General features: G+C 45.5%; 1 protein-coding gene across 2 annotated transcripts in view; it reads right to left on the reverse strand.

Annotated features, from left to right (window-relative positions):
- The window catches only part of LOC147107559 (amine oxidase [flavin-containing]-like), a 206,961-nt gene that overhangs the window by 113,614 nt on the left and 72,048 nt on the right, over positions 1-21,299 (reverse strand). For both annotated transcript variants that reach the window (XM_086006684.1, XM_086006683.1), the window contains exon 3: positions 14,053-14,190. In XM_086006684.1, coding sequence (XP_085862810.1) covers positions 14,053-14,190 — 138 coding nt within the window. The remainder of the gene's footprint in view (positions 1-14,052; positions 14,191-21,299) is intronic.

The raw sequence follows: 21,299 nt of genomic DNA on the forward strand, positions 1-21,299 counted from the left end.
TCTGTCTTCGACACGAGTGTCCTCAACTCCATCCCGCAGCATGCTACCCGCCACCACCTCAGCACAACCCCAGCCCGGCATGAGGTTGAAAAGGCCATCCGACAAGTGAAGAACAACAAGGCCTCAGGAGCAGTGGAATCCCCACCAAGGCGCTAAAACATGGTGGAGAAGCACTACTGGCACAAATACATGAACTCATTTCTCTTATTTGGAAGGAGGAGAGCATGCCAGGGGATCTCAGAGACGCTGTAATTGTGACCATCTTCAAGAAAGGTGACAAGTCCGATTGCGGTAATTACAGAGGAGTCTCCCTGCTGTCTGCCACAGGGAAAGTCATCGCAAGAATCCTCCTCAATCGCCTTCTCCCAGTGGCTGAAGAGCTCCTCCCAGAGTTGCAATGCTGATTCCGCCCACTAAGGGGCACAATGGACATGATCTTCACCGCGTGTCAACGACAAGAGAAATGCAGGGAACAGCACCATCCGCTGTACATGGCCTTCTTTGACCTCACAAAGGCCTTCGACACCGTCAACCGTGAGGGATTATGGAGTGTCCTCTTCAAATTCGGCTGCCCTCAAAAGTTTGTCACCATCCTACGACGACATGCAAGCCGTGATCCTGACCAACGGCTCCACCACAGACCCAATTCACGTACGGAGTGGCGTCAAGCAAGGCTGTGTCATTGCACCAACGCTCTTCTCTATCTTCCTGGCTGCAATGCTCCAACTCACCCTCAGTAAGCTCCCTGCTGGAGTGTAGCTAATCTACAGAACAAACGAGAAACTGTTCAACCTCCGTCGCCTCCAGTCCAGATCCAAGGTCGTCCCATCCTCGGTCAGTGAATTACAGTATGCAGGCAACGCTTGCCCACACTCTGAGGCTGAACTCCAAACCATTGTTAACACCTTCACCGAAGCATACGAGAGCACATATAGAGCAGAAATCCCAAAAAATGGCTGCAAAGTCCAAAGTACCTCTGGCCGTGTTGACTCCACCAAGACTCTCAGCAAAGCTGCCAGCGGAGGAAGTTGCATCCTGTACCTGGGGGCAACAAACACTCCAGACTCCAGTGTGTATCATGACTTCAGAATGAAAGAAAAAGGAAAGACTTGCATTTAAATACTGGCTTTCCATATCTCAGAAACATAAAAAGTTATTTTTTATTCATTCTCTGGATACGGGAGTCGCTAGCAAAGCCAGCATTTATTGCCCATCCTTGGTTGCCCTTCAGAAGGTGGTAGTGAGCCTTCTTCTTGAACTGTTGCAGTCATGTGCTGAAGGTACTCTCACTATGAAGTCAGGGAGGGACTTTCAGGATTGTGGCCCAGTGACGATGAAGGATATGCGATACATGTCCAAGTCAGGATAGTGCGTGACTGGAGGTGATGGTGTTCCCGTGCACCTGCTGCCCTTGTCTTTCTAGATGGTGGAGGTCGCGGGATTGGGAGGTGCCGTCGAAGAAGTTTTGGCGAGTTGCTGCAGTGCGTCCTGTAGATAGTACACACTGTAGCCATGGTGCACTGGTGGATAAGAACATAAGAAATAGGAGCAGGAGTAGGCCAATCGGCCCCTCGAGCCTGCTCCACCATTCAATAAGATCATGGCTGATCTGATCCTAACCGCCAATCCACTATCACAGAACCATCTCCTGAATCTAACAGAATTAGACACACGAAATAGGAGCAGGATCAGGCTACACGGCCCCTGGGCCCGCTCCGCTACCCACAGGGCCATGACCGATCCGAACCTAGACTCATGTCCAAATTCCTGCCCGCTCCCCGTAACCCTTAATTCCCTTTACTTCTAGGAAACTGTCTATTTCTGTTTTAAATTTATGTAATGATGTAGCTTCTACAGCTTTTTGGGGCAGCATATTCCATGGACCTACCACCCTCTGAGTGAAGTAGTTCCTCCTCATCTCAGTTTTGAAAGAGCAGCCCCTTATTCTAAGACTATGTCCCCTAGTTCTAGTTTCACCCATCATCGGGAACATCTTCCCCGCATCCACCCGATCCAACCCCTTCACAATCTTATATGTTACAATAAGATCGCCTCTCATTCTTCTGAACTCCAATGAGTAGAGTCCCAATCTACTCAACCTCTCCTCATATGTCCATCCCCTCATCCCCGGGATTAACCGAGTGAACCTTCTTTGTACTGACTCGAGAGCAAGTATGTCCTTTCTTAAGTATGGACACCAAAACTGTACGCAGTATTCCAGGTGTGGTCTCACCAATACCTTGTACAACTGAAGCAATACCTCCCTATTTTTATATTCTATCCCCCTAGCAATGAAAGCCAACATTCCATTGGCCTTCTTAATCACTTGCTGCACCTGCATACTAACCTTTTGAGTTTCGTGCACAAGGACCCCCAGATCCCTTTGTACTTCAGTACTTTCCAGTTTCTTGCCATTAAGATAATAACTTGCTCTATGATTTTTCCTGCCAAAGTGCATAACCTCACACTTTCCAGTATTGTATTCCATCTGCCAAATCTCTGCCCACTTACTTAGCCTGTCAATGTCCCCTTGCAGGTTTTTTATGTCCTCCTCACTCACTACTTTCCCTCCCATCTTAGTATCATCTGCAAACTTTGATATGTTACACTCGGCCCCCTCCTCCAAATCGTTAATATAGATTGTAAAGAGTTGGGGACCCAGCACTGACCCCTGCGGAACACCACTAGTTACTGATTGCCAGTCTGAGAATGAACCATTTATCCCAACTCTCTGCCTTCTGTTAGATAGCCAATCCTCTATCCATGCCAGAATATTACCCCCAATCCCGTGATTTTTTATCTTAAGCAATAATCTTTTGTGTGGCACCTTGTCAAATGCCTTTTGGAAGTCTAAATACACTACGTCCACTGGTTCCCCTTTATCCACCCTATACGTTACTTCCTCAAAGAACTCCAGCAAATTTGTCAAACATGACTTCCCCTTCATAAAACCATGCTGACTTTGTCCTATTAAATTATGATTATCCAATGTCCTGTTACTGTCTCCTTAATAATGGACTCCAAAATTTTACCTACCACAGATGTTAGGCTAACCGGTCTATAGTTTCCAGCCTTCTGTCTACTGCCCTTTTTAAATAAGGGTGTTACATTAGCAGTTTTCCAGTCTGCCGGGACCTTTGCCGAGTCCAGGGAGTTTTGGAAAATTATTACCAATGCATCCACAATCCCTACCGCCACTTCCCTCAAGACCCTAGGATGTAAGCCATCAGGTCCAGGTGATTTATCCACCTTGAGTCCCATTATTTTACCGAGTACCACTTCCTTAGTGATTTTGATCGTGTTTAGCTCCTCCCCCCCTTTAGCCCCCTGTTTGTCCAGTGTTGGGATATTCTTAGTGTCCTCTACTGTAAAGACTGATGTAAAATATTCATTCAGTGTTTTTGCCATCTCCATATTTCCCACCATTAATTTCCCGGTCTCATCCTCTAAGGGATCAACATTTACTTTCGCCACCCTTTTTCTTTTTATATAACTATAAAAACTCTTACTATCTGTTTTTATATTTTTTGCTAATTTACTTTCATAATCTATCTTCCCTTTCTTAATCAATCTTTTTGTTATTTTTTGCTGTCTTTTAAAGTTTTCCCAATCCTCTATCCTCCCACTAGATTTGGCTACCTTATATGCCCTTGTTTTTAGTCGAATACTATCCTTAATTTCTTTACTTAGCCACGGATGGCTGTCTTTTCTTTTACACCCTTTTCTTCTCAGTGGAATATATTTTTTTTGGAAACTGTAAAATAACTCCTTAAATGTACACCACTGATCATGTATCGTCTTACCCTTTAATCTATTTTCCCAATCCACTCTACTCAATTCCACTCTCATACCTTCATAGTTTCCTTTATTCAAGCTTAGCACGCTTGTTTGAGATCCAACCTTCTCACCCTCTAATTGAATATGGAATTCAACCATGTTATGGTCACTCATTCCAAGGGGATCCTTTACTAGGACATTTTTAATTAATCCTGTCTCGTTACACAGGACCAGATCTAAGGTTGCTTGCCCCCTGGTCGGTTCAGTTACATACTGCTCAAGAAACCCATCCCTAATACACTCAATGAACTCATCCTCAAGGCAGCCCTGCCCAATTTGATTTGTCCAATTAATATGATAGTTAAAATCCCCCATAATTATAGATGTTCCCTTATTACAAGCCTCAACTATTTCCTGATTGATACTCCGTCCAACAGAGTTGCAACTGTTCGGAGGCCTATAGACTACGCTCACTAGTGTTTTTCCCCCCTTATTATTCCTTACCTCCACCCAAACTGTTTCATTATCCTGATCTTTTGACCCAATATCATTTCTCTGTATTACAGTGATTCCTTCCTTTATTAACATAGCCACCCCACCTCCCCTTCCTTCCTGCCTGTCCTTCCTGATCGTTAAATAACCTGGTATGTTTAATTCCCAGGCATTGTCACCCTGCAGCCATGTTTCTGTAATGGCCACAAGATCATACCCATATGTAGTTATTTGTGCCATTAACTCGCCTATTTTGTTACGAATGCTACGTGCATTCAGATAGAGAACTTTCAAATATGTTTTGTGACACTTAGTTCCTGCTTTTGCCCTTTTTATTACTTTACCTTTTACTCCATACCTTCTGCCCCTTCCTGACACGCTCTGGTTTTTAATTTCCCCACTGCTACCTAAGTCTATGACCTTCTCTGTTGTCATTTTTATTATTTGCTCTCTAGGAACCTCCCCCCCACTAGTTAGTTTAAAGCCCTCTCTACAGCCCTAGTTATATGATCCGCCAGGACTCTAGTCCCAGCACTGGCCAAGTGAAGCCCGTCCCAACGGAACAGCTCCCTCCTGCCCCAGTACTGGTGCCAGTGTCCCAGGAAGCAAAACCCATTTCTCCCACACCAGTCTTTGAGCCACGCATTTAACTCTCTAATTTTATTTGTCCTAGCCAAATTCGCTCGTGGCTCAGGTAATTATTACCCTTGTGGTTCTGCTTTTTAATTTGGCCCCTAGCTGCTCAAACTCCCTCAGCAGAACCTCCTTCCTTGTCCTATCTATGTCGTTGGTACCAACATGGACCACGACAACTGGATCCTCCCCCTCCCACTCCAAGTTTCTCTCCAGTCCAGAGGAGATGTCCTTAACCCTGGCACCAGGCAGGCAACACAGCCTTCGGGACTCTCGCTCTCGGCTGCAAAGAACTCTATCTATCCCCCTAACGATACTATCCCCTACCACTACAACATTTCTTTTAACTCCCCCCATTTGAATGGCCCCCTGCTCCACGGTGCTGTGGTCAGGTTGCTCATCCTCCCCGCAGTCCCTGTTCCCATCCTCACAGGGAGTAAGAGCCTCGAACCTGTTGGACAAGTGCAAGGGCTGCGGCTCCAACACTACCTCCTGGATCCCCGTACCTGCCTCACTTCATGCTGACCCTGGCCACGGACTACATCTGAATTAATTAATCTAATTGGTGTGAATACCTCGTGATACACAGAGTCCCGGTAACTCTCCCCCTCCCTGATGTGTCTCAGTGTTTGAAGCTCGGACTCCAGCTCTTCAACACGGAGCCGGAGTTCCTCGAGCAGCCAACACTTACTGCAAATGTGATCACCGTGAGCATCAATGGTGTTCACCAGCTCCCACATATTGCAGCAGCAACACATCACCTGATCTCCCATTCTATGTAATTAATTAAATTTATTAATATTATTCTTAAATACCCTCTGCCCCGATTCTAGATGGTGAATATCACACCTTAGAAACTATAAACCAAAGAGATTTAAGCTTAAAAAGGGAGAAATACTTACCAACCAATCACTTACCTGCTTTCTGGTGACGTCACACTTGGATTACTTTTTACCTCTCTCCTTCCCTCCGAGTTCCCAGACTGGAGATTGGTAAACCTTACCTGGTCTCTGGGGCCTTTTATAGCCCCGCTCTGCCGCTCGAGATTCCCGCCGATGCTGTGAGGCCTTACCTGGTCTCTGGGGCCTTTTATAGCCCCGCTCTGCCGCTCAGGATTCCCGCCGACGCTGTGAGGCCTTACCTGGTCTCTGGGCCTTTTATAGCCCCGCTCTGCCGCTCAGGATTCCCGCCGACGCTGTGAGGCCTTACCTGGTCTCTGGGGCCTTTTATAGCCCCGCTCTGCCGCTCAGGATTCCCGCCGACGCTGTGAGGCCTTACCTGGTCTCTGGGGCCTTTTATAGCCCCGCTCTGCCGCTCAGGATTCCCGCCGACGCTGTGAGGCCTTACCTGGCCTCTGGGCCTTTTATAGCCCCGCTCTGCCGCTCAGGATTCCCGCCGACGCTGTGAGGCCTTACCTGGTCTCTGGAGCCTTTTATAGCCCCGCTCTGCCGCTCAGGATTCCCGCCGACGCACTGAGGCCTTACCTGGTCTCTGGGACTTTGATAGCCCCGCTCTGCCGCTCGAGATTCCCGCCGACGCACTGAGGCCTTACCTGGTCTCTGGGGCTTTTATAGCCCCGCTGCTGCCACTCGAGATTCCCGCCGACGTTTAAGATGGTGAATGGGCCGCAGATCAAACGGACTCCTTTGTCCTGGATGGTGTCGAGCTTTGAGTGTTGTTGTAGCTGAACCCATCCAGGCAAGTGTAGAATATTCCATCACACTCCTGGCTTGTAGGTGGTGGAGAGGCTTCGGGGAGTCAGGAGGTAAACCATTTGCCGCAGAATGCCCAGCCTCTGACCTACTCTATTTATATGGCTGGTCCAGATGAGTTTCTGGTCATTGGCAACGCCCAGGATGTTGATGGTGAGGGATTAAGTGATGGTAATGCCATTGAATGTAATGGGGAGGTGGTTGTGAGATTTTTAGGCCAACATTGTAAAATGAACCCACGTATCAGCGTACTGACTTTGACAACTTTCCAAACCAGCAGATTTCTTCCTCAACTGCTCCCAGATTCAGTGTGCAGGTGAAACTACATTCACTCTTTCTACCACCTCTACCTATGCTGCTCTGACAATGCTCTTAATTGCAGGTTGGCCCTCAGCTCCAAAAAGAGCCACCCTTCTCAGCAGGACCTGCTGCAGCATGAGCTTTAGAGCGGTGTCAATAAGTGAGGCAGTTCCTCCCTCCTTGTCTAATTGCAGCCATTTCTCCTCCTCAGTAGCAGGACAGGTTTAAAAGCTGGTGGTGCCAGACAGTCCGTCCTGGACCCTGTGGTGCTCCCAGTACATCATGTGCTGTGTGCCAAATATTTATTCAAATGAGCCGACCTTGCCTTATATTGCGAGGTCAGTTGGAAGCACACCCAGACTATTGTCTCCCTAAATCTCACCCAGCGCAGTTACGCACGCCACCTTTCTCTAAATGCAGCAGGAAACTGAAATATCTTCAAGCAGAAGCACAACACAAGCCACAAATACATCTTTTGTAAATGACTGCCAACAGCAAGCTTAGGCAGAGGCAGAATTTGTGTGCCACAAACTTTACAAATACTCCAAGCCAAATCCAAGGTGGATTCTTTCATTACGTCAGCCCTATGCACATTATTGGGTTCAAAATGGCCAGCAAGAAGGAATTATGAGATGCTAGCATCATCAATGGCTATTTTGAGCATGATTTCTGAAATATAAATGTAACTTGTACTCTATTCACAGCTGTGAAAAGCAGTTCCACCAGTTCTAATGAAGGGCCTGAACTTGAAATATGAATCTACCTTACCCTTTTTAGATGCTGATGGACGTGCTATGTATTTCCAGCATTTTCAATTTTAATTTCAGATTTTCAGCATTTGGAATTTATTCTTTTTCTCATCATCAGTTGCTGCTCTCTTGGTGGATTTTAACTCTCGAGCAGGAAGCCTTCCCATCTGGAGGTATTCAATTTTAACCGCACAGTCTCGTTTACATCCTGCCAGCCAGCTGCCCACCTGAAACGGGCAGAAAGAGGTCGCAAAGTCACATTCGCTGCACCCTGAGGCTGCCCGCCAGCAGCAGGGTAAGTAGCAAGAGAGGGGGTGGGGGGAAACCGGGTCCATCTCGCAGGTGGGAAGCAGAGGGAGCCCAACGCTACAGTTTTTGACTTACCATCAAGATCCTCCTCTTCTTCCCACCAGGTTTTACTGAGTGGGCATCGGGGTCCTCTGGACGCCATAGGACCCCAATTAGTGTATGTTAATGACACTCCCATCCGAGTCCGGTGGGTGCCTCGGTAGCCTAAAAAATACAGCGGCGGGAATGGGGCAGTATGGGTTAAAATTCCCCCCAAAGGCTTGCATTTAGAAAAAATGCATTTATATAACACCTTTCATGTCTTCTGGATGTCCCAAAGCACTTCACAGCCAATGAAGTACTTTTAAAGTACAGTCACTGTTGTTATGTAGGAAACATAACTGTTTATACACAGAAAGGTCCTGCAAACAGCAAATGAGATAAACGTTGACCAGGATACTGGGAGGACTCCCCTCTGCTGTTTTTCAAATAGTGCCATGGGATCTTTTACATCGACCTAAACAGGCAGATGGGACCCTGATTTAACATCTCATCTGAAATAATGCAGCACTCTCTCACTCTCTGAGAGGGTAGACAAGGCCTTGGTTTAACGTCTCATTCCAAAAGATGGCTCCTCCTCCGACAATGTAGCACACCCTCAGTGTGCTAGGAGTGTCAGACTAGATTATGTGCTCAAGTCCCTGGAGTGGGACTTGGTGTGGGTCACTTACCATTTGCATGCTCCTAAAATAACAGACCTTCCTATTGAGATGAACCACAAAACTATTGCTGGGCTCACAAATTGCTACATACAAACTATTAATGATAACCTGCACTTTGGGTAAGCCACTAATGCTGAAAATCTCTAGTTGAATCTTTTCCTGCTGCTGGTGATCCCTGTTGTATTTGGATGATGACTGCATGGCAAAACAGGACTGCAGTTATCTGTTTAATGTAGCAGTGACGGAATCCGGTGATATCTGGAAGGTTTGTGTGGTATAAAAGTTGAAGGGGATTTTATTGGAGTATTCAAATTCAATAAGGCTTTCCGGATGTTGACCCTGAGGAGCTGTTTACCATGGCTCCAAGAAGAGGAAGAAGAGCATAGGATGAAGTTCAGAAGAGGGAAGGTGAATGGACAAATCAGATTTTTCTGGGATTGTCCTACAGTTTTGAATTCTATTTAAAAAAATTAATTTCACTAGGGTAGATTTTTATCTTCACCAACTAGGTAGAAATCTGCGAAGGTGTATCGCACGATCTTTATCAGAACCCACCTGCAATCTACCCCACAACATTTGCTGAATGTTTGGAATGTACAGCCCAGGGAGGCAATCGAGGCCGATAACATCAGTCATTTAAAAAGGGCTTTTTTCCAGTTCTGACTAAAGCTCTTCGGCCTAAACGTTAACTCTGTTTCTCTCTCCACGGATGCTGCCTGGCCTGCTGAGTGTTTCCAGCATTTTCTGTTATTTAAAAAGGGAGTTGCACAGGTGTTCAATGAGAAAATTAATCAAGGGATAATAGGTAGTGAACTGTGTATTCTACTTTCGAACTCTGAATGGAATGAAAAGGTCCTTTTCAGTCCTGTACATTCCTGTGTTACTAATAAACCTACACTTGAGCATGCAGTACTGCTTTAACAAAGAGGCTGCCTTTAACTGAAATAATAGGGGAAATTTTAACTCTCTTTGATCGGCAGGAAAGGAGTGCGGGAGCATTTAAAAGGAAATGGTTCCATTTCTTGCCGAGTCCCCATTTTAACGCCGTTGGTTTTGCTGCTGGATGAGGCTCCTGCAGGACTCTGGCGCAGGATTACTTAGTGTTGGACTGAGCTTTGGGTGTGTATTCCGAATATGTACCAGCTTGTTTCATATTTGAGTTTGCTGTTTATCATTGTATTAAATGGATCTAACTATATCTGCAGGAATAAAAATTTGTATGCCAAAAAGCACTAAGAAATGGAAAGCAATTGCTGTGTGTAAATATATTGCACTTGTTTATAAGTATATGCTTCCATTGTTTTCAAATAGGATGCTGCATTTGAGTAGGTTAGAATGGATCTTGTGCCATGATCATACGTTACTTTTTAAGTTCTGTGAAATATTAATGACTGGGCAGTTTTGTTCATAGCCTTTACACTTGGGCTGGCTGAATTCACAACTACGTTAAACTCTGATTATAAACTGGTTCACAGAATTCTCGACTAAAAACTAGAAACAAAATAAAAATATAGAATACTGTTTCAACAAACACATCAAGATTTCAGGTGCCTCCTTCAGACCCAAAATCGACAACAGGGAATAGCGTATACAAGAAAACATGGAACAAGGTGAGACGCATCAAAGTATCAAGTTTGCTCTTTCCACAGAGCACATTCATTCTACTTTATTTATCTATCCATCTATCTAAAGACCTCCCATTGTATAGCTCATAGTAGATGGGATGATATACCCTTTTATAATGACAGCAGTGTGCCATATATGCACCAGAAAGTCCAATTTATACAAGTAAACATGGCCAGTGGTCACTCAGAATTTAACTGTTGATTAATCAGGAAACTTTGCAGATTGGTATGTGCTTGTCAGCTTCAGGTTGTCAGCAGCATTTTAAGATTATTTTGCATCTGTAATATTTTGCATCATCAAGTGTGATATCTGGAGTGTGATGAGCACACGTGCATAAGTATTGTACTTCTGGAAAATCCCCTGTGGTGTTGCTGCTCTGGTAAGTCTGATGATACACTGTTTTATATCGACAGAAGTACTATCTGTAGGAAAAGAATTAAGTCATACCCTAACATTTTCAGTTATGCTAAGGCTTCCAAGTAATATAAGATACGCAAAGAAACAAAAGATAATTTTATAGATAAGTTGATCATATCACTGTAAAATATGTATTGTTAATGTCTTTGTTACATTGCCAACTTTATTAACAACATTAAGTATGTCAGAGAAAATAAAGATGGTGTCCAAAAGGATTCCAAAAACTGTACAGACATTTGAATAGTTCACCTTCTCCTTTCTTTTCAGTCAGAAAGTCATGGGTTCAAGCCCCACACCAGGACCTGAGCACATAATCTAGGCTAACACATCAGTGCAATACTGAGGAAGTTCTGTACAGTTCAAGGTGCCATCTTTCCCAGCATTATTTTCATCTTTTTGATTGAAAAAAAGTACATTCTTGATAAACAATCTACAGTTTATTTCAGATCTTTGGAAAGAGCAAAGAAGCTCACAGGATGAGGGAACACACCCTTCTACATTAACTCAAGATGATGCACAGATTGCGTGTTGGGAAATTCTGCAAACTACACATGATCAGAATGTATAGATGTAATTGGAAGTTCTGTTCAACTATTCGGAGGTAAAAAATATCCATTTAAAGCCCAGGGTTTTGAGACAGGATGGGAGGCCTCCAACTAAAAACTTTCAGACAGGCATTAAAAGACATAAAATTTACTTCAGCGGTTATATTTCATCATATTATTGTGAAATATAACTTATTACATTTTATTTCAAACATTTTTGGAAATTAGACATTTCTATTACGTACTTAGAAGAAATGGCAGCTAAAATGTTTACAAAACCATTTTGAGTGATTTGATTGGTTCATCAATAAGGTGTGAAGCTGAAATGTTGACTTCGGGTTTTTCCCATTATAAACGTTAATGACACGAAAAGCTTACATGACTTCCGGAAGTAAGTTTGTCGACAGGAAGTATGTACCATACACAAGATTTTTAATAATAGACTGGTGGATGGATGGCTAAAAGTTTTGTGCCTGGTGCATGTCCATCATTCTCTACACATCATACATCTGATGTTATACTTTGTTACAGATGTAAAGCAATATTTTTTTTTAAAAAGCCAGTATATAGTAACCTATAATCTGAAATTTTAAAGCAGTTGTGATGCGCTGTCAATTACTCATAAAAGACTGAGAGTTAAGAGAGTAACTAAAGGCTTTTATTAACAAAAGAATGAAGGTCTGCCTCGAGTGGTCGACCGGTCCAGAAATACAAAGGGCTGGGGAGCAGTCACCTTTATACTAGGACTTGTGGGAGGAGTCAGCCGAGGCATGTCCAGGCATGTACACAGTGGAATACAAACAGTGGTTTACCACAAGTTGCAATTGCCTTTTAAATAACTTTGGCAGTTTACAACTTGATTTATCTATTTAAAGCATTGGCTTTTAAAGGGCAGGCAAATTTAGCAGGTAAACGTTGCAGTTTTGTTTCAAATGCCACAATATTGCCTTGGGAGATCAGCTGATCTATAAAGATTAACAAGAAAAACTCCAGAGTATCTTTCCATCCTCCCTATTCAATCCGTGTCACCTAGCCTCTCCAGACAATACCCTGCCTCCCTTCCACACAGCCACACAGCAACCATTGTGGCCAATGGTATAGTTAACCTCTTGATCTATAACTATCCCTAAAACCTTTGATTTGATTTTAACGAGATAGTTATACACCTCTTTTTGAAAGAGTTTATTGATGCAGCACAGTAAAATATAGACCTGAACCCATGATTCTCCATATGGTGAGTTCCTGATCACAGGCAGTGAAAACACAGAGTAAGAGATGCTCTCCCACAGAACTGAAGCAAGATGGGAGAGGAATCACCAGCGAGATCCCTCGGCTTAAGAATAATAGAGGCCTGAAAATGAAATGGCTGCTGGACCTCTTAGCCAGGGAATGGTGCAGGTACGGGGACTGAAAAAAACGAAAAAGATTGGTAAAAAGATAGAAACAAAAGCCTCGATATTAACCCCCCACGACGGGCAGAAGAGGGTCGAGGGGAGGTTAAAAATGAAAAAATGGGGAACGCTACCCCAACCCGGACCGTACCCGGGTTTCGAGGGGCGCAAGTGTTCTGCCATGGAGAGGCAGGACACCTCAGTAACATAATTAAATCAGGCTCCCACTGTGCAATTGGAAGCCTGATTTAAATTTAACAGTTGCCGCGTGGGTTTCCCAGGGCTCGGGAAACCAGGCAGTAAAAGGGAGGTGGGAGGCTGGAGCTCCCCGCTCCCCCATGGCTTCTCCCTCCCCCACCACTCACAAGTCCCGATCTCCGTGATGGTCTCGCTCATTCCCCCCACCTCTGGTGTTCAGTTTTCCTCCCTCCCTATTGCCAGGAACCGTCCTCAAGGTTTTTCCGCCCGGCAGCTGGCCAGGCTGTCAATTTGTCTGGCTGCATGGCAGAAACGGAAGAAGAAAAATTATAATGTCCTGCCATTAAATTTGGCAGGACCTACACGCCCCCGGCCTTGCTGGGCTTTTCACGGACTACTGCACACCCCCACCCTGCCAAACATTGGAATAAGCTTGTAATAAGACTATTTTCCCTCCTCCTTAGAAAAAAGTTCTTTAACATTTTAAACTTACCCTACATGATCCACTATCTGAAGCTCTAAGATATAGGATTAATACACAGTGCTAGCCAACCCTGGATGACTAGTTTGAAAACTCATTGATTAAATTAAATCAGGACAGGACAAAGAAGCTGCAGCATATTCCAAACTTTTCCTCTCAAAATAACTACTGTGATAGTGACAAAAGAAAAGCAGTTCTTAGCACTGCATCAGTCAGTAGAAGTGTTGTATAGAACAAGGACTACTCCCCTCAATACAGCTGGAATCAGGTACTCAGTGGGTCAGGACTCCAGGTGTATAAATATATGGCAACATCCGAATCAGTTGAGGTGCCTTTGATTGGTTTTATAACCTCTTCATCAAATACCGAGACAAGCTAACAGGTTGATTATTATTTACAGTCTTTCAGGAAAACTATTTTAGCATATTATCCAACTTTCATCTAGAATCACAGAATCATGCAGCACATAAAGAGGCCATTCGGCCCATTGTGTCGAGGTGGTTTTTTCCCTAAAATTGTGTGAATACTTTTTAAAAGTAACTCTTTTTCCAGATCATTTTTGTGAAAAAATGATCAAAAAATCTCAAAACGTGATATCTACATTTCAGTCATCCTGCCCTGCCCGTATCATAACCTGAATGATCAGAACTTCAACTATATGTTCAGCAAATGCTCTACTGACAGTTGTTACCTCAATAGCTTCTACACAATCAACTCTTACCTTCACGTAGTAAACTAGACGCTCAACCTCGTTCACTTTGTAGGTTTCCAGGCCCATCTCCTTTGACAGGCGTAGGATTCGATTTTGAGTTGGACCCACATAAGCTCCACCCAGGTCCACATATTTTACATTTTTATTCTGGTAAAAAAAAAAGTAATGCAATCAGAGTTCAACTGAAAGGACAATTAATATTTTCATGAGCATTAAATCAGTGTCAGAATTTGCATGCACTGCAGGCAGTTGTGAGCTATCCATGGACTTAATGTCACCATATGACAATATGCAAGTATGTGAAGTGAACGCACTCAGCAGCACCAAACTTGGTTATAATTACACTCGTTTCTTCAGTTCTGGAAGGATACAGACCCAAATGATTCAGGTAATTACTGCTTTTATTTAGGAATCATCCATAATTGGCAATATTTGCACAGCAATGTCTGAGTGTCTAGGAGAGTGCCAAAGAAAGTACTAAAAATAATCTGGCAGCACATTTTTGAAAGATTTGCAACTCTAAATCAGTAAATATCCTAGGGCGCGATCTTGCCAGCCCTGGGGAGGCAGGTATGGAGGTGGGACTGCCAGGAAAATGGCAGAATTTTGGGGAGGGTGCCCAACCCGCCTCCGTGCCATCTTCCCAGGAGGCGGGTAGCCGTCCCGCGCCGGGTCCCGTCTCCTTGGAGGCAGGAAGGGATTAAAGCCTATTAACTGCCTGTTAGCTACAGGATTATCCCCTTTTTGCCCTCAAGTGCGGGCTTCCCGAACGCTCCGAAACCTGCCAGGTCAGCGAGGCGAGTAGTGGGTCTGCGGGGGTGCAAAAGTGTGCTGTGAAGGTAAGTGATGGGTGCAAGAGTGGAGAGGTGAGTATCTGAGGTAAGTGCAAAGTGTTAGTAAAAGTGTACTTACCTTTGTTTCTTCCTGCAGGCTTCAGTCAGTGTGTATGCGGAGAGTCTCACACCTCCGTGTTGGAGATGAAAGGTGGCCGTTGCATTCTCAAATGCAACAACCATCATTTCTGCAAAAGAAAGATGTTTGATGAGGTCTTGAATCAAGACCTCATCAAACTACAAAGAATGTCACTGTTTGTCAGCTTCACAGAGCTGTCAAACAATGACAATTCAACTGTCAAAACTTTTTGACCGATGAAATGTCATACGTTGACATTCTCTGCAACCGGCTTTCCCTTAATTGGCCTGCTAAGCCCACTGGGCGGGCTTAACAAGGTCAATCAAGGGAAAATAGCGTGGGTTGTCCAGAAGTTGTTGGAGACGGGACTGAAACTCGACAAGTGGGAGTCCCGCCTCCAAAGGCTCCCCATTGGCAAAATCACCCCCTAAGTCTCAGTAAAAATCATCTAGCTACATGCAGTGAGCCTCTCTGCTCATGTTCAAAAAGATAATTGGGAGGCACGAGGTTATTTCCAAAAATATCCAGCCGGCCAGCGAACTCAAATAATAAGTTTCCTGCATCCAGGATTCTCACTGGATTCTGGTACTGATGTACTCTGTCACATTAATTGGGATCAAAATGACTGCAGTATAAGACCGCAATACTGAAAGGGCACCAATGCTTTCTGCTGACTGACTTAAGTAGACTAAACTACTGGTGCAGTATAATGATTAAGATGCTATTTCTGGCTATCGCCTTAGATGGTAGTATTGAAGTACCTGTAACAGGACAATACAGTGGTTGTGACAAAGATATCAATCTACAACTGCAGACTATGCCTCCTAGTTCTAGACACTCCAGCCAGGGGAAACAACCTCTCAGCATCCACCCTGTCAATCCCCTTCAGAATCTTGTATGTTTCAATGAGATCACCTCTCATTCTTCTAAACTCCAGAGAGTACCGGCCCATTCTACACAATCTCTCCTCATAGGACAGCCCTCTCATCCCAGGAATCATTCTAGTATGAGCCATCAGGAGGCACTGTAGAGCAGAGTTTGTGCACTTTCCAATAATGATAAATGGGAAAGGCTTAAAATGAATGGTTGGGCAAGGAGAAAAGTTTTTAGTTACTTTTAAATGACAAAGTGTGTAGTTTGAAACCTGAAGGAATCAGTACTCAGAAGGGTAATAAAAATAATGGACTGAATTCTCCTCCCATTGGTGGGTTAGCAGCAAAATGGAAATATCACCCACCAAAGTGAATCATAAGAACATAAGAAGTAAGAGCAGGAGTAGGTCATACGGCCTCTCGAGCCTGCTCCGCCATTCAATAGGATCATGGCTGATCATCGACCTCAACTCCACTTTCCCGCCCGATCTGCATATCCGTTGATTCCCCGAGAGTCCAAAAATCTATCTATCTCAGCCTTGAATATACTCAAAGACTCAGCATGCACAGCCCACTGGAGCAGAGAATTCTAAAGATTCACTACCCTCTGAGTGAAGAAATTCCTCCTCATCTCAGTCTTAAATGGCCGACCCCTTATCCTGAGACTATGCCCCCTAGTTATAGATACTCCAGCCAGGGGAAACAACCTCTCAGCATCTACCCTGTCAATCCCCTTCAGAATCTTGTATGTTTCAATGAGATCACCTCTCATTCTTCTAAACTCCAGAGAGTATAGGCCCATTCTACACAATCTCTCATCATAGGCCAGCCCTCTCATCCCAGCAATCAATCTAATGAACCTTCGTTGCACCGCCTCCAAGGCAAGTATATCCTTCCTTAGATAAGGAGACCAAAACTGTGCACAGTACTCCAGGTGTGGTCTCACCAAGGCCCTGTACAATTGTAGCAAGACTTCCTTACTCTTATACTCCAACTCCCTTGCAATAAAGGCCAACATGCCATTTGATTTCCTTATTGCTTGCTGTACCTGCATGCTAGCTTTCTGTGTTTCTTGCACGAGCACAATCCACCACTCACCCACTGCAATTCCCTTCTGGTTCTCTCATTTGCTGTGCAAAGCAAGTTTGGAGTAGTAACACAGCTCCTGATACTGCCTCTGGAAGGGATAGAAATACAGTTCTTGTGCAGTCTTTAAAAGGCTGCAGCTGGTTAGAGGCAGCATCACTTTCTGAGCGGCAGGAAGAAGAACAGCAGCAATGTCTGAAGCAGCATCAACAGCACCAGCCTCGGCGGGGCGGGACAGGGGCAGAGTCAGCAACATCTCTAGAGATATTGCTAGCTGGTCAGGGCTACAAGATGCAGACTGCTGTGCACCAAGGGCAGGAAGCCTCAGAACTGGGTGGTGCAAGTTGTCTGAAGGGAGGTGGCAGAGGCAGAGGGTGCAACCTTCACCACCCCAAGAAATGCCACACAGTGCAGGAAACAAATCAATGATTACACAGGGGTGGCCAAAATAAGTCAAGGCATTCTTGCCAATACACATACTCTATTACTCATAAAGGCTTCACTCATCACTTTACCTATCATACTCTTTTGCCTCGAAATTGGGGAACGCTGGAAACCTGCCGGTAAAATTGGCGGCCAAGAGTAACGGCCGCTGGCCGAGAGAGCACAGGTAGTACCGGCATTTTGGTACTGCCTGCTCATTATCATCAGCGTGGCGGTGATTTGCTAGTGTAACGCGCTCTTTGCAGTGGTAATCTGAGAAGGAGGTCAAGGGTCGCCTCAGTCTCCCGATCGCAGTGTAGGGGCGGGGAAGAAAGGAATGACCCGAACAGTTGCCGTACGTGTTGCAAAAATATTAGCTGCCACCTGATGTTTATCGATATTTTGTTTGTTTATGACATGAATGCAGATAAAAGAGATCTTATCAGAGATCATCTTCAATCGTTGCAATGGAGTTCACCCATTGGTTTACTGACCCACAAACACTGTAGGCCTCCTGGAAAGCTGCCAGAAAATGCAACCCCACCACCCCCACCCCTCACCGCTGGCCCCCCACTCCGCCCCTCCACCACTGATGGTCAAAAAATGAAAGTTTAAAAGAAGAAACTTGGCAAAGGAGGCATTTGAAGTCCTGGCGTCCATCCTCATAAGTCCTACCAGAATCCTCATGGCCGTTAACGCTGATGAAAGACCTTTTAGCAGCAGCAAATGCTGGCGTGATTTGGCAGGCAGCAATGTGAGCGGAGAACTCCAAAATAGATGAATGACGTCAACTCAGCGTTGCACGCCCAATGACGTCACGCTCCACCTCATTAAAATACTCTCACTGATAGCAGGTAACGGCAGCGCTGCCAACCTGCCGAAAATGGCGGCCGTCGCTGTAACCGCCACCAGCTGGCGGAAGAGCGCCAGCCGCCGTTTTTTTGCCATTTCATGGCGCTAACATTTGACGCAAACCACCCGAATTTCTAGGCCTTACTCTCTTAGTATCTGGGTGTCAGGTAAAGGAAAAACTTTGCAAACACTAAAGCACCTTCTTAACTCAAAACCACTCTGGCAACTCTCACTGTCTGCCACAAGGGCGAGACTTCATTTAAAGGACAGTGCACTTCCACATTTCATTATCATGGAGGAAAGTCTCTATGCCACTCACATGCCATTAACATTGACTTCTCTCCATCCAACTGAAAACATGGCCTATAACCAGTGCCAAAGAAGTAAAACTAGGAAAGGAGCAGCAGTGCTGAAAACCGTCAGTGCACATGAAAAGGAGACGCTGCACATCATGGGTAGGCAGACAGGAGAATCTGTGGGAGAGGGCACAGTTGGAAGGTTGTTAAAAACTGGGAATTCTCATCAGATAGAGTCTCAGCTTCATGTCCCTTCTCAAAGTATTGCAACTATTTCTTCAAAGTGAATGTCACTGTGTGCAGCTAAATAAGCTCTTCTGTGTTTCGCATCATAGGGGATGCCTTGTAGGAAGAGACCAGCCATAATGATGGCCACCCAAGCACTTCCACTGGGGAATTAGCTACAGGAAGCAGAGCCTCAACTGCTGCCACTTTATCACCAACTGTGTCATGGCATCTTACTTGCACAAGCACCCACATCATAGAATCATAGGGCGAGAAATTCATATACTTACCACCACGTTAGCGGCAGCGATTCTCGAAAAAATGGTGGCCGCCGCTCTTGCGCCAGCTGGAGGTGGTCCCCGTGGAGGCCACCATATTTGTGGGCCCCTTTGTGCTGCCGGTAACCGGCGCTCAATTCAGCGCTGGGTCCTAAGCATGCCAAGTTAACCTGGTGTGCAAGCAGGCTAACAGATGCTGACAGGGGCAATATCTGCAGCTGTTAAAGGGACACACACATCAATCAAGTAAGTTTGAATGGAAGGGTTTGGCCTTGGTTTTTTGGATTTTATTGAAGTGGTGGCTTGCTGGAATATATGTGAAAAGTTTTTTTAATGTTTTGGGAGTGCTGCTGAATGCTTGCAAGGGCTCGGATGTTAAGTGAATGCCTTTGAGAAGACAGAACATGCTGCGAATACTCAGCAGGTCACGCTACATCTGTGGAGTTCATGTCTCAGGTCGACATGCTGCCGGACCAACTAAGTAATTTGCAGCAGCTTATGCTGTCATTTCACATTTACAGCATCCGCTTGCAGAAGGAAGAGGAAGAGCAAGACGCAGAAGAGGAAGAAACCAAAGAGGAGAAATCAGACGGAAGGATGCATCCCAGACAGCCCCTTTGTGGCCAGGATATCCGGGATGGAATCATCCACCTGCGGCCCCACTGGTTGGGCAGGCTGCCTCTTCTTGTTGACCCACTGGTTGGGCAGGCTGCCTCTTCTTGTTGACCCACTAGCTGGGCAGGCTGCCTCTTCTTGTTGACCCACTGGTTGGGCAGGCTGAATTTCTTGGGTGTGTGAAATGAGGAAGGCACAAGGGTGGAGTTGAGCTGACGGGGGACGGGAAACCTAGAGGTGCATGCCAGAAGGGGGATAACGTACGACGATACCCGCATCTTGTATCCTTTCAGCCCCGCCGCTGGCCAAGGGCTCAGCCATGCCCCTGCCATGAATGGCCTGCACCGTCTCCTCCAAGGGGGTGAGGTGATGCCAGGAATGGTGGATGTGCCTCGTCATTGGTGCAGATTGTTGGTAGGTGAGTGATTGGGGTCCTGCATTGAGCAGTGTGTGAGGTAAGTGGTACAGTTGGTAGGTGATGGCTTTTGAAGATTCATTCACTGACCTTGACCAGTGGTCTGAGGTCATGAAGATTCTTTGGGTACTGGAGCCAGGTGGTGGGGGCGACACTGCCTTGGTAATGTATGCCCACATTGTACTTTCTGGAGGACCTCCTGGCCCCTGTGGGTAGAGGGCCAGTCTTGCAGCGTTGACCTCCTGCACAAAGCTGGAGTGCTCCGTGCGTGACCCTAGATGCCCCTTCCCTAGCTTGCTGAGCCATTTGTGGTACTGCTGAGGCAATTTTCCCATTTGCTGAGTTTAGGAAGGTAATTCAGCTTTAAGTGCTGAATATTGACATTTGGAACTTCTTTTAAATATTGATTATTTGTTAAAAGACAGAAAGGGCTGAAAAATGTATTGAATCATTGCATTTTATTTTGTCTTGCTTCACTGTGCATGGCCCCTTTAAATTCCAGAGCTTCTCACTCCCCACAATGCATTGCGAGCTTCACAGCCTCGCGTACAGACGTCAGGCAGCACTAGCACAACAAATTGGTCCCGGATCCTTCGCGCAATGTTAGCGTTGTGCCACCTACCACCGTACCCCCCACACCAATTTACCTCGTTTAGCGCGGCGGCCATTTCGGGCGGCCGTTAACGGCAGTTGGCGAGGACACCGACTGCTTTGCGGGCAAAAACGAATTTTTCCCCATAGAATGGTTACAGCACAAAAGGAGGCCGTTTGGCCCGTCGAGCCTGTGCCGGCTCTCTGCAAGAGCAGTTCAGCTAGTCCCACTCCCCCGCCCATTCCCCGTAGCCCTGCAAAACCTTTTCTTTCAGATATTTATCCAATTCCCTTTTGAAAGCCACGATTGAACCTGCCTCCAGGCAGTGCATTCCAGATTATAACCACTCGCTGCGTAAAAAAGTTTTTCATGTCGCCTTTGGTTCTTCTGCCAATCACCTTAAATCTGTGTCCTCTGGTTCTCGACCCTTCCACCAATGGGAACAGTCTCTCTCTATCTACTCTGTCCAGGCCCCTCATGATTTTAAACACCTCTATCAAATCTCCTCTCAACCTTCTCTGCTCTAAGGAGAACAACCCCAGCTTCTCAAGTCTATCCATGTAACTGAAGTCCCTTATCCCTGGAACCATTCTTGTAAATCTTTTCTGCACCCTCTCTAAGGCCTTCACATTCTTCCTAAAGTGCGGTGCCCAGAATTGGACACAATACTCCAGTTGAGGCCAAACCAGT

The sequence above is a fragment of the Somniosus microcephalus genome, chromosome 14 (genome assembly GCF_052327205.1).
Source record: "Somniosus microcephalus isolate GS21.2 chromosome 14, FLI_Smic_1.0, whole genome shotgun sequence".
Lineage (NCBI taxonomy): Eukaryota > Metazoa > Chordata > Chondrichthyes > Squaliformes > Somniosidae > Somniosus > Somniosus microcephalus.